At 38.0% G+C, this 14,001-nt stretch overlaps 1 protein-coding gene across 2 annotated transcripts; it reads left to right on the top strand.

Moving 5' to 3' along the window:
• Positions 1-1,676: 1,676 nt before the first annotated feature.
• On the top strand, positions 1,677-10,493 carry FGG (fibrinogen gamma chain). Of its 2 annotated transcripts, XM_003927956.4 has the most exons (10): positions 1,679-1,828; positions 1,925-1,969; positions 2,157-2,340; positions 2,453-2,546; positions 4,148-4,278; positions 4,575-4,708; positions 5,685-5,869; positions 7,653-7,930; positions 9,559-9,728; positions 10,274-10,493. In XM_003927956.4, the coding sequence occupies exons 1-10, from the start codon at positions 1,751-1,753 to the stop codon at positions 10,286-10,288; spliced, it is 1,314 nt and encodes a 437-aa protein (XP_003928005.1). In that variant the 5' UTR covers positions 1,679-1,750; the 3' UTR covers positions 10,289-10,493. The 2 variants fall into 2 exon arrangements, with proteins under 2 accessions (XP_039334975.1, XP_003928005.1); XM_039479041.2 differs by lacking the exon at positions 10,274-10,493 and having other exon boundaries at positions 1,677-1,828; positions 9,559-9,806.
• Positions 10,494-14,001: the final 3,508 nt, after the last annotated feature.

The following is a 14,001-nucleotide window of genomic DNA, read 5'->3' on the forward strand; positions in this document are numbered from 1 at the left end:
AAAGGCAAAGGCAATATATTAGTCACTCTTCATATCCAAGTCAGATTAAAAAGTAAGCAAGATGCAATTATGAGTGTACCATGTAAATCTTTGTGAATGATCAATAATTACATATTTTGATTATGTCTATTTTTGGATAATATGTACATACATTCCAAATTCTCAATATAGAAAGTTTTCTGAGAAAAATGAAGTTTTTTTCTTTTTTCCAATTCTGTCCTCCTCCTCTGCATCCCATACTTCTTCACAGAGGCAACTGATTCAAGTTATTACATAGTTGTTGAGTGTTAAAATATAATTATGTTAAATATAGCTATATAGGTTAGATGCTGTAGCCATAGAAATCAGTTTACAATCTAATGGAGTGGATACGGCATATATAGATATAAGGTTGCTATAAATGCTATTTGAGGTAAAGCTGTTTGAAAGAATACTAACACTTTAATGTTTAATTCAACTGATTTTATTGACAGCTGATTAGATGAATGGAAAAGATGGATGAGAAAGACTGTGAGACTTAATTGGCTGGTGGTATGGTGATATGATTGACAATAACTGCTGAGTCAGAGAGGGATATTAAGGAGGAGAAGAAAAGCAACAAATCTGTTTTGATGTGTTCACTTTGTTATAATTATTGATTATTTACTGAGTATGAACATTTATCTTTGTTTTCAAGTCATATAAGTATTCCTTTGTAAAGACTTAGAATTAAATATTGAAGTATTAGTATTTCTTTCAAACTGGAGGCATTTCATAAAAACTTATAATAAACTTGATTCCAGAGGAAGAAATGAGGGATAACCAATAATAGAGACATTAATAATAGTGTAATGCACAGTGACAATTCTCTGTCGGCAGTGATGACAGACATGTTTTCCCGAACACAAGGATGCTGTAAGGGACAAACAGAGATGAGGGCCCCTCCCCAGCATCTCATTTTGCCTCTCTTCCTTCAGCTATGCTTCTACTTTCCTCAGATACAAGGGAGGTGGATTTTTTCTCTTCTCTTTGGTAGCTTAATGGAACCACAAGAACAATAAAGTGGGCACCTGGCTGTTTTCTCTCTGTGGCAGATGGGGGTGCCATACCCATCTTTCAGACAAGAGGAAAATTGAGGTCAAAAGCTCCCTGAGAACTGAAAGCCTATGAATATGGTTAACACAGAGAGACAGGAGTGTATTTCCAGGGTCATTCGTTCCTGGGAATAGTGAACTGGGGCATGGGGGAAGTCAGTCTCCTCCCACCACAGCCACAGGTTAAAAACAATAATGTTAACTGATTTCTAGGCTAACAAAGTTCTTTCGGTAATTTGGGTGATGGCAGCAGGCCCCATCACAAGGACAGACTGGGTTTGCTGGGTTTGAGGTCAGGTCTGTTTGCTCTCAGCCATGTACTGGAAGAAGTTGCATCACGCCGCCTCCGGGACTGCCCGCCTCCTCACAGCAATGGATAATGCTTCACTAGCCTTTGCAGATAATTTTGGATCAGAGAAAAATCCTTGAGCTGGGCCAAAAAGGAGGAGCTTCAACCTGTGTGCCAAATCTGGGAAGCTGACGGTATAGGTTGGGGGCCAGGGTGAGGAAAAAGGAACAGGAAAGACCTCCCCGCCCTTCTGGTAAGGAGACCCCGTGATCAGCTCCAGCCACTAGCAGTCCTGGCTGTCCCAAGAGCTGACATAAAGGGACAATTGGAGCCGGAGAGGTGACAGTGCTGACGCTACAAGGCTCGGAACTCCGGGCACCCAGACATCATGAGTTGGTCCTTGCACCCCCGGAAGTTAATTCTCTACTTCTATGCTTTTTTATTACTCTCTTCGACATGTGTGGCAGTAAGTGTGCTCTTCACAGAACATTTTTTTTTAAAATGGAAAGCTGGAAAATAAAACAGATAAACTAGTGAAATGTCTGTATGTTTTCTCTTTCAGTACGTTGCTACCAGAGACAACTGCTGCATCTTAGATGAAAGATTCGTAAGTAGTTTTTGTTTCTTCCTTTGTGTGTGAATTGGAGAGGGGTAGAAGAATAGAAATAATTTCCTCATAAGTATAATCTAGCACTTGCAATGTTTTAAATACATAGTCTGGGTTTTACCTATTTTTCTTAATAGACGTTATGTGTAGCATCTGTCAACATTTTTAATTCCTGTTATATTTTCAGGGTAGTTATTGCCCAACTACCTGTGGCATTGCAGATTTCCTATCTACTTACCAAACCAAAGTAGACAAGGATCTACAGGTTTTGGAAGACCTCTTACATCAAGTTGAAAACAAAACATCAGAAGCCAAAGAGCTGGTAAAAATAATCCAAGTCAGTTATAATCCTGATGAGCCATCAAAACCAAGTGAGAAAATAAAGACTACTGACCCAAAAAAATCATCTGTGAAGTTCTTTTGCTGTTGTTTGAGTTGTTCTATCTGCTTAAAGATTTTTATGTCTCTGATCCTTTATTACAGATATGATAGAGGGTGCGACTCTGAAGTCCAAGAAAATGTTAGAAGAAATTATGAAATATGAAGCATTGATTTTAACGCATGACTCAAGTATTCGGTAAGCATTTTTATTTTAATTTGCCCTGCAAGACTGATTTAGTTTTAATTTAATATTCTATACTTGAGTGAAAGTAATTTTTTAATGTGTTCTCCCATTTCTAATATCCCAGTGGCATTATGCCTATCTTGAACATCGTGAAGGTAGAAGTTTTTAGTGCCTTATAACCTATGCTGGGTTATAATTGCTTATAATCACATTGGGGAAAGATGTTCTAGATGTCTTCAAACGCTACTTTGACCACTTATCTTACAACGTAAAATTAATCTCATAGGAATTTGAGTGTTGAAAATAAAATCCTATTTATAAAAATGTTGACAAATTGGTGGTAAAAAAATAAATAGCAAGGAGAAACATAGTAAGGATTTTGGCTCCTAAAGTAAATTATATTGAAGGTGGAGCAGGTAAAAAACATATATTAAGAGACTAAATGTAGCAAACATTGCAAAACTATGGGTTGATCATTGCAGAATGAACCTGCAGAGTCTCCTCCCTTCATTTGGAAGTGAATGTTGCTGTAAACAGCTTCTTAGGGACTCATAAACTTTAGGAACATAAGGTCTCAGATACAGTTTTAATTTTTTCCCCAATTTTTTTTTTTCTAAATTGTTCTCAAAGCAGCTTGAGAAACTGAGATAAATGGTGGGTAGGGAGAAGTGGCCCAGGAAAGATTTCTCCTCTTTTTACTATCAAAGGGCCATTGTTATTATTGTTCTTATTATTACTTGCATTATTATTGTCCATCATTGAAGTTGAAGGAGATTATTGTACAGAAATTGCCTAGGACAAAGCAGAGGGGAAAAGTGGATAAATAGCTTGTTTTACCCTTTTTTACTTCAAAGAAAGACAGAACAGTTTATGCATTGTAAATGGTTTTCTGTCATTTTTGAATATTTACAAGCCACCCTGTAAGTAACTACAAAAGTAGGGTTTTTACTTCCTTCAGTCAATTCCCAAAGCTATGTAACCAAAAACATTTAAAAAGAAAGGGAAAGTATCTGTCGTTTTATTTTACATATAGTAATGTTCCAGATCCCTTCCTCATTTGATTGAAGCTTATGAGTATATCCTCAGTAGATACACACATGAAAGGAATACTATTTCAGCACATGTGAATTACTGAACTGAGCCTTTCCGGCTTGTAAAGCATCGGGGAGTCTTCCTGTTAACCAGTCTCATTACTCTTACATGTTGTTATCTGCTGCCCCTTATGCATAAAGTAAAAAGCAAAATGCCAATGACATTTGTTTATTGACAAGGACTTTGTTATTTGTGTTCAGAGTTGACACAGTATGTCCCATTCTAGGTGAAAAGATTCAGGTCAACATTGTGTTCCTGTTTTAATTGATTTTTTGGTTTTGTTTTTCTTTTTCAAAAAGTTTATAATTTTAATTCATCTTGTGCTCACTTTGGCAGCACACATACTAAAATTTTAATTCATCTTAATTTAGTGATATAATTTTATATTTTCCCCAAGAATGGAATAATTTATCAGAAAGTAATTATTGAGAAAATATTTAGTTTGCAGTTTCCAGAGAAAATATGAAATCATTCTTCTGAAAGAAAGATTTATTTTTGTTATCTTATGTTTTTGTTTGTAGATTTTTGCAGGAAATATATACTTCAAATAATCAAAAGATTGCTAACTTAAAACAGAAGGTAGCCCAGCTTGAAGCACAGTGCCAGGAACCTTGCAAAGACACAGTGCAAATCTACGATACAACTGGGAAAGGTAAGTGATGAGGGTTATATGGAAATTAGGTTCATTAAAGTAAATATCGTAAAGGAAAATGTACTGCAATGCATAGAAATAGTTTAGAAAGTGGCTAGCCATTAAGTCTAAGAATTTCAATCTCTAGACCTTTCTTGAATAGCCAAAACAGAGTTTAAAAGGAATGATGGTGTGAAAAGTAAGAAAATTGTTCTTGGAAAATGAATAGTTTACTATATGTTAAAAGCTAATTCTCAAGGCTGGCACAGTCCTACCTGGATTTCGAACCACTGTAAAAGTCTATTCTTCTTCTCCAGATTGTCAAGACATTGCCAATAAGGGAGCTAAGCAGAGTGGGCTTTACTTTATCAAACCTCTGAAAGCTAAGCAGCAATTCCTAGTCTACTGTGAAATTGATGGGTCTGGAAATGGATGGACTGTACTTCAGAAGGTAATTTTTTTTTCCCTCACCTTGTGTATTTACTAAGTGTTTAATTGTTTCTGCCATATGCTACATGCTTTTCTAAGCACCTTGTGAACATTAGCTCATTTAATCCTTGCAATGGCCCTAAGAGGTAGGTACTTCTGTTACTCCTATACAGTATACAGAAAAGGAAACTGAGACACACAAGGTTAAATAACTTGCCCAAGATCACATAACTATAAGCAACAGAGTCAGCATTTGAACCTAGGCAGTAAAGTTTCAGAGTCCATGCCTTGACTCTATACTGTGCTGGCACTGACTTTGTAGATGCATGATGGCACATAATCATAGTACCACAGTGACAAAGAACAAGAAGGGAACTCTTTTGTCAAGTAGGTCAAGACCTGAGGCTGCCCATCACAAAACGATAAAGTCCAACCACCCACCACCACCCTTTCACACACCAGAGGATACACTTGGGCTGCTCCAAGACAAGGAACCTTTGTTGCCTCTGCCACTGGCTGATACCCATTAGGAATCTTGGCTCCTTTGCCTTCTGTTTACCTCTTGCCACTGTTACAACTATTCCTGCAGGGGGCGCTCAGAGGGAGTGAATGGTGGAAGCATTAGTTGCCAGATACCAAATGAGCAATGGGTTGGCTATTCCTTCATAAGTGTGAGAATCAGTAATATCCAGCTAGAGGTCTAAAGTCATCTAGGTGTCTTTTTTTAACACTACCATTAATTTAGAATTTACAATGTGCCAGGAACTCTCTTAAGTATTTCTCTTATATTCTCTCTTGTAAACCTTGCAGCAACCCTAAGAAGTTAGCATCGTTTTTCCTGTTTGATAGATGAGGAAATTGAGGTAGCTTGGCCGCGATCACTTAGCTGGGAGTTGATAGAACCTATGCTTCATATTTTTGACAAAATGTTGACAGCATTTTCTTTACATGTATTGATAATCTATTTTCTCCTTTTGCCTATGCAAATGTGTAATTAGAGACTTGATGGCAGTGTGGATTTCAAGAAAAACTGGATTCAATATAAAGAAGGATTTGGACATCTGTCTCCTACTGGCACAACAGAATTTTGGCTGGGAAATGAGAAGATTCATTTGATAAGCACACAGTCTGCCATCCCATATGCCTTAAGAGTACAACTGGAAGACTGGAATGGCAGAACCAGGTACTGTTTTGAAAGGACTTCTGACTTTTTATTATAAAGATTGTCAGCTGGGTGCAGTAGCTCATGCCTGTAATCCCAACACTTTGGGAGGCCGAGGCAGGCGGATCACAAGGTCAGGAGTTTGAGACCAGCCTAACACAGTGAAACCCCATCTCTACTAAAAATACAAAAATTAGCCTGGCGTGGTGGTGGGCACCTTTAGTCCCAGCTACTTGTGAGGCTGAGGCAGGAGAATTGCTTGAACCTGGGAAATGGAGGTTGCAGTGAGCCAAGATCACACCATTGCACTCCAGCCTGCACAACAGAACGAGGCTCTGTCTCAACAAAAACAACAACAAAAAGATTATCTGGAAAATGTACTTTCCATCTATCAATAGACAATGGCAAATGTAGCCTGACAAAATGCAAACAGCCCATCCAGCCACCATTTTCTCCAGGAGTCAGTTTGGTTCTTGAGCAGTCCAAAAAGGTAGATTCTATTCAGGGTGAATCTGAGTGTTTTGATACCGTTTACTTACCCTGGAGGCATTCAGAATAATAGCTAATTACTGAACTTTTAATCAGTCCCAGAAATTGAGCATAAAATTATAATTTTATCTAGTCCAAATTGCTACTTCTTGAAGCAGGTATTATTGTTAATCCCATTTTACAGATTAACTTGCTCAAAGTCACATTGCTGATAAATGGTAGAGGTAAAATTTGAACTCAGGTAGTTTAACTTTAGAGCCTGTCCTGTTATCAACTATCCTGGTTGAAAAGCAAATCCAGTCTCTTCAGACTTCCCAGTGCCTCCAATGGCCATTTATTCTGTCAAATCATGAGCTACCCTGACATTAAATCAGCTTGCTCTTTTGGTGATCTAGAGCTTCTTTTCACTTGAGCTATTTGAAGGTCTTAAGCACGGATACCTAATTAAAATGGAGAAAAATATCCAACCCTCTTGTTATGTTTAAGGAATAGTTAATTATATTGTCTCCAAACACGTGGATTTTTTTCATTGTTTGTTTGTTTGGTTGGTTTTTAATCCAGAAAGTGCTATAGTCAGTAGACCTTCTTCTATGAGAGGATCTTCCATTTCTCAGGTACTGGAGATTAGAAAAAAGGCTAAACATTTTCTGGAAATTTCTGTTCATTCATTAAGGCCCATCCTTTCCCTTACTCTGCAGAATTATGGCCCACTTGTACAATTTTTTTCCAGGAAATAAATCTCGTTCTAACTCCTTCACATGTTCACATGCTTTGGACCACACATGGAAACCTTCATTTGTGTAATGCCTTCAGTGCTCTCAGAAGCTCTCCTTCTTGCCACTACCACACTGTATTGGGAAAGAAAAGCCCTTTAGCACCTAATGCTTCAGGTGGTATGAGTGGCTAATGGAACTGTACCTTCTTCAAGTTTGGTACATTAATTAAGGGCCACTCACTGTCAGATAATCTCTGTGATCTATGATGCATAACATTTACATAAAAGTAGAAAACATAAAATTAGGGTCATCTGCACATCTGGATTTGATCTTAGACTGACACAAGCAAAAAAGCATTCAAGTGAGTGTAATTCAAAATGCTTTGAAGGCTTCTAGACCCATCCCAGGTAGTGTTAATCAGCTGTGGACTGGTTCACGTATCCATTGCCTCTTGCCAGATTTGCAAAACTTACTCAATGAGCACATTTCGACCTTAAGAAACAAAGTTAAAAATTCCAAGGAACTGTCCTATGAAAGAGGGAACTTCTGAGGTCCCTGAGGAAGGTCAGAATGTGATGGCTGTATTCCCTTCTTTTCAGTACTGCGGACTATGCCATGTTCAAGGTGGGACCTGAAGCTGACAAGTACCGCCTAACATATGCCTACTTCATTGGTGGAGATGCTGGAGATGCCTTCGATGGCTATGATTTTGGGGATGATCCTAGCGACAAGTTTTTCACATCCCATAATGGCATGCAGTTTAGTACCTGGGACAATGACAATGATAAGTTTGAAGGCAACTGTGCTGAACAGGACGGATCTGGTTGGTGGATGAACAAGTGTCACGCTGGCCACCTCAATGGAGTTTATTACCAAGGTATGTTTTCCTTCCTTAGAGTCCAAATTAATGTGTAGAATATAGTATTTGCAAAAAAAAAATAGATATGAAGAAATGAAGAATTTATAAAGATAGTAGGGATGATATCATATCTCTTTATTTCAGCTAAGTTCCTTATTTGAAACTGGAACTAGATAATACCAAGTTCATGCCTAAATTTAGCCCTTCTAAAGAAATCCACCTGCTGCAAAATATCCAGTGGTTTGTCATTATACCTGAAACTATCAATGTGGGTTATGGTATATTCTTTAGGTATACCACATATAAGATCTGGATAGACCAGCATTACTGTATGGATGCTTGTTGACACATTAACCTGGCTTCCCATGAGCCATGTGTCAGATACCCACAGTGAGCAGGTGTTTGGAGGAACAGAATAAAGAGCGTTAAGTACTGGTAAGGGCAGGGGTTTGTGAAAGCTTCAGAGAAGAGACCAGTCTGAGAATAGTAGACACTTATTTTAGGATTGGGGTTAGATGAAGGGGTTATGGTTTACTATAAGCCTGAAATGGTTTGGAACACTGGTTTCACTCACACACCCAGCAGTTACGTGTGAGGAAGCCTTACCGATGCTAAAGGATCCATATTATGATAATGGCATTATTTGGAAATCCCAGTGGTATTCCATGAAGAAAATCACTATGAAGATCATTCTATTCAGTAGACTCTCCATTGGAGAAGGACTCCAACACCACCTGGGCAAGGCCAAACCAGTCAGACCAGACCTGGTTAGCATCAGTAGGGCTTTCCCACACGTATCTGCTAGGTAGGTGAGTGAAACCAGTGTCCCAAACCATCCGAGGATTATAGCAAACCATAGTCTCCTCATCTACCGAGATGAACAACCTTACCTCTTGATGGCACCGTCCTAGCCAATCACCAACTAGGAATCTTTGCAAAGTTTATTTAAAGTAACTGGTTTTCACAACGTTTTTGAATTGGAGAAACATAACTTATTTTTGCACCCACAATGAGAAGAAACCCTAAGGAAAAATGCTTGATCTGTGTGACCGAGGAGTTGTGCCGGAGCCTGTGGTTCATGCCAATGCTGTGCTCTGACAAGCCCTTTATGAAATTACACGATATCTGCTTCCTTAGGACAAGAAAACGGCAAATCAACAGAGGTTGCACTTTACAATAGAGACATAAAATAGCATTCCAGAAGCATTTCATAAAGCTCCTCAGCCTTGCTTCAATTAACCAATAAACTTGTGCTTTCAAATAACCTGAGATGATCTCATGAGGAAGCTTGTGGTTCCTTCTCTTCTAAACTGCCAGAGGAAAGATGGTCTGCAGTAGCTGAGTCCAGGATGAATAAGCTTAGGGAAAGAGGCCAGTTAGGGAACTTTGGGTTTCTAGCCCTACTAGTAATGAATAAATGTAAAATGTGGATATGACCATGAGTCACAACGCAGATATTGTTTAATAATGTGTTTATTTTAATTATAAATTGAGATTTCAGGACTCTTTGGCGACATTTTCAGTTAGCAGATAATGCTGTAAATTTTATGTAACTGTCAATGCACGTGATAATAGACAGTTCTTCACAGACTTGCAGAGGTAAAAGATTCCAGAATGATGATATGTACATCTACAACTTGTTTTAGGTGGAACTTACTCAAAAGCATCTACTCCTAATGGTTACGATAATGGCATTATTTGGGCCACCTGGAAATCCAGGTGGTATTCCATGAAGAAAACCACTATGAAGATAATCCCATTCAACAGACTCGCCATTGGAGAAGGACAGCAGCACCACCTGGGGGGCTCCAAACAGGTCAGAGCAGAGCATCCTGTGGAAATAGACTATGAGTCAGCCTACCCTGGGGATTATGTATAGGAAGTTAACTGCTAATTCCTATTGACTCACAAAGTTTCAGAAATTCTCTAAAAGTTTCGTCCTATTTTCTCTTACTATATTTATTGATTTCAAGTCTTCCATGAAGGATATTTAGCCTTCAGTGGAAATTAAAACTCACGTAAGACTGTATTTCCAAAGGACTGACATCAGAGTTATTTAAAAATTGTTTATTTGAGGTGATAACCTTTCCACTTTGTTCCTAAATATATAATAATACAGTGATTTACTTTATTTGCATTTTTATGACCTCTTGTCATTTATTTTGTCTTGGTAAATTATTTATTTTTCTTTTCTCCAAAATTTTAGCATATACTTAAAAAAATAGGAGAAAATTTTAGAGTTTCAAATGCCTAAGTATTTTCATTGTTTACTAGCCCTAAATCATTCATATTTAATTCTTCTTTTTCAATGGAGAAAATTATATCTTTTTAATACTTTTTTGTTTTGTTATATATTCACAGGCTGGAGATGTTTAAAAGACCATTTCAAAAGAGATTTACTTTTTTAAAGGACTTTATCTGAACAGAGAAATACATTTTCCTATTGGACAATGGACTTAGAAAGCTTCACTTCATTTTAAGAACGAAAGACCCCTTGTTGAAAACTCCACTAACAGTTTTATGCTGGTGATAATTTATCTACATGCATTTCAATAAACCTTTTGTTTCCTAAGACTAGAAACGTGGTACTTTTTATTGATCATTAAAAACCACCATTTTTCACCAATTTACTAATTACAATTGAGCAATCATCAGTAGTACTTGAGTCCTCATTTTATGCTAAATGTTAAGAAACAGCAGTTACGGCTTTTGCCCTCCAGGAGATACAGGAAAAATACTGGAAAATACAGCAACCCAAAGCGACAATACTCTATACAAGAACTTAAGCACTAAGCTTAAGTCACAACCACGCAATAAGATGCATGGTACCTAAAGGGCAGCTGGAGATGGGAAAGCTGCTTACGATTCTCCTAGCAGAACCTTTTGGCTCCAAACATCTGCAGTGGGACCTGGTCACTCTGAGAGTACTGCAACTCAGAGCAGAGAGCTCTAGGGAACCATTTGCTCTGTTTCTCACTGGTCATGACGTGAGATGGATGGAACCATCTCTTTCTTCTGATTCAGGGATATTGACTTTTTAGCAGCCTGAGTTCAGGTTCTTTCGCCAACTCTCTAATGAATAGCTAAATCGACATAACTTAGCGTAAGGCTGATTGTGGGAAGTAATTGGCTAATTTTATGAGAGGTGGGTATGGTTTTTCTGAAGTCCTGAGCTTTTGCTTTGTACTCTTTCTTTCCACACTTCTTTCTTCTTTACTATTTTTTTTTTTTTAAGAGATAGGGTCTCACTCTGTCACCCAGTCTGGAATGCAGTGGCACAATAATAGCTCACTGCAGCCTTAAACTCCTGGGCTCAAGTGATCTGCCTTTTTCAGCCTCCTGAGTAGCTGGGACTACAGGAGTGCACCACCACACCTGGCTAATTTTTTTAATTTTTATTTTTGTAGAGAAAAGTTCTCACTATGTTGCCCAGGCTGGTCTCAAATGCCTGGCCTCAAGTGATTCTCCTACCTTGGTCTCCCAAAGTGCTGGGATTAAAAAGGCAGGAGCCACTGTGCCAGGCCCACAATTTCCTTCTAAAGCTTTTCACTTTCTTGTTCTCAGGAGTGCCAAATTTAAGATATCCTACTGAGGAGATAAAAACAATACTTCTAGATATACAACTGAAGACATAGGAGGCTTTGGAAAATAGAAACACTGATTCATTCTTTGCAGCCTTCTTATATTCACGTATGCATGAAGCATTTATTCAATTAATATCTATTGAATGCCTTCTTTGTGGTAGCCACTGTGCTGGATTTGGGGATATAGTGCATGGTATGCTCAGTATCCTCCACTCTCTCGAACCTGTTCTTTTCCATCCAGTCCTCAAATGCAATGAAACAGTGACTCATCCTCTAATCTTCCACTCCATATCCCTCCCCATATCCAATTACTCATCAAGCCTGCTGAATTCACCTCCTAAATATTTATTATATTTATTTTTTTCGTCTATATGGACTGTCACCATTGTTGTTGAGATACACATCTCTTGCCAGAATAAAGGCAATCACCCACTTCCTGTTCCCTTTCTTACATCCAACCTCACCTGCCACCATCTTGTCATCCTCCAAACCACTTCTAAAACCCAGAATGCATACAGTTTACCCTTTGAGAAACTATAAAACCCTTTGGGTGAGCCATTTGGTCATACTATGAAGGGATATACAAATATTCATAAGTTTTCATGCAATATCACTCGAGTGATTTACCCCAAAGAAATCATTTTTAAAAAGAAAATAGTTATATACAGAAATAAAAATATAGATGTAAATTGCATGTTAGTAGGAAATTAAGAAAATGCTTAACAGTGGAAGGATGGACAGGCAAGATAGTTTATTGGTACAATGAAATAAAATACAATGATTACATAATAATCATAATAGCTTTTTATGAACATGAAAATATTTACAAAATAAGTGAAATTTTAAGATGTAAAAATAATTCTAAAATAAAACTTAAAGTTATATATACATATACTTTATGAACAAAATATAATCTTGACATACATCACTATTTCTACATATTTGTTCTCCTCTCAACCAATCTACAATATATAATTATATGAAAATTCTAAAACATGGCTGGACACAATGGCTCACACTTGTAATCTCAATACTTGGGAGGCCAAGATGGGAGAATCACTTGAGCCAAGGAGTTCGAGACCAGCCTGGGCAACATGGTAAAACCGTCTCCATAAAAAATGCTGAAAAAGGCCAGGCATGGTGGAGCACATCCATAGTCCTAACAACCAGGAAAACTGAGGTGGGAGGATCACTTGAGCCTCGGGCATTGAGACTGCAGTGAGCCGTGACGGTGCCACTGCACTCCAACCTGGACAACAAAGTGAGAACTTGTCTCAGAAACAAAACCAGACAAAAATACTAAAACACAAAATAAATATAAAGAAGTCTAAAGATTTCTGATGTCTCCCATTGTCCAGTGCTTCTTCTGAAATACCAAATAGCATTCTTTCAAAAACATTTTAGTTTCCTGATTTTTGTAGGTATCCTGACTATAAGCTTGATCTGCATGTTGAATAATCTAGCATTCATTGGCAGGAAGGGGCTACTAACTTTTTCTTTAGATATCTCTGCATTGTTTGACTTGTTTTAATCATTACATATTAATTTTGTGGTTAACTTTGCAACTGAGTAAGATAGAGAAAAAAATGAATTTCAAAAATCTACTTGTTTAGTTGTTAATATCCAGCTTCAGTAAGAACTAAAGTATGGAAAATCCATCCAGACTCAATTGCATCATGTCTCCTTAAACAAAGCGGTAATTGAAAGGGTTATCTTGAGAAATCAACCAAAAACCTTTTAAGTGAAAAAAGGAGTCTGGCCCAGGAGTGGTAGCTCATACCTATAATCCCAGCACGTTGGGAGGCTGAGCTGGGCGGATCACAAGGTCAAGAGATAGAGACCATCCTGGCCAACATAGTGAAACCCCATTTATACTAAAAGTGCAAAAATGAGCTGGGTGTGGTGGGATGCGCCTGTAGTCCCAGATACTCGGGAGGCTGAGGCAGGAGAATCAGTTGAACCTGGAAGTGGAGATTACAGTGAACTGAGATCACGCCACTGCAGTATAGCCTGGTGACAGAGAAAGAGTCAGTTTCAAAAAACAAACAAAAAAAGAGTTTGAGGCTTCCTAGAGACAGATTTTTTTTTTCACAGCTCAAATCACAGGTGACTATTGCTAAGCCCTCCCCTTTATTTTCCTGTACACAGAAAAACTCTAGTCACTGAAAAGTAGCGAGGCTAAGTGCAAAGCAGAGGTGCAGTGTCTCACACTGTGACAAACCTAGAGGGAAGCTTCTACAAAGGAAGATACCAGGGGTACCAGTACTGTGACTTCAAACCACACAACTGCAGAGCAGAGTTCTTGAACCAACTGGAGAGGGTGATGACTTACTGGCCAAATACCAAGCTTTAAAATATACCTCTCTAGATTCTGTTTCGTATCTGCAGGTGGGTTGAAAGTGAGTGGGAAATGAAAATATATAAGTATAGACAGCGTACTTGAAATTTTTCCAAGATCTAAAATTCTTTTGTTCTGATTCTAATTAGTATAAATTAGCCGAAGTA

The sequence above is a fragment of the Saimiri boliviensis genome, chromosome 3 (assembly GCF_048565385.1).
Source record: "Saimiri boliviensis isolate mSaiBol1 chromosome 3, mSaiBol1.pri, whole genome shotgun sequence".
In the NCBI taxonomy this organism is placed as follows: Eukaryota; Metazoa; Chordata; class Mammalia; order Primates; family Cebidae; genus Saimiri; species Saimiri boliviensis.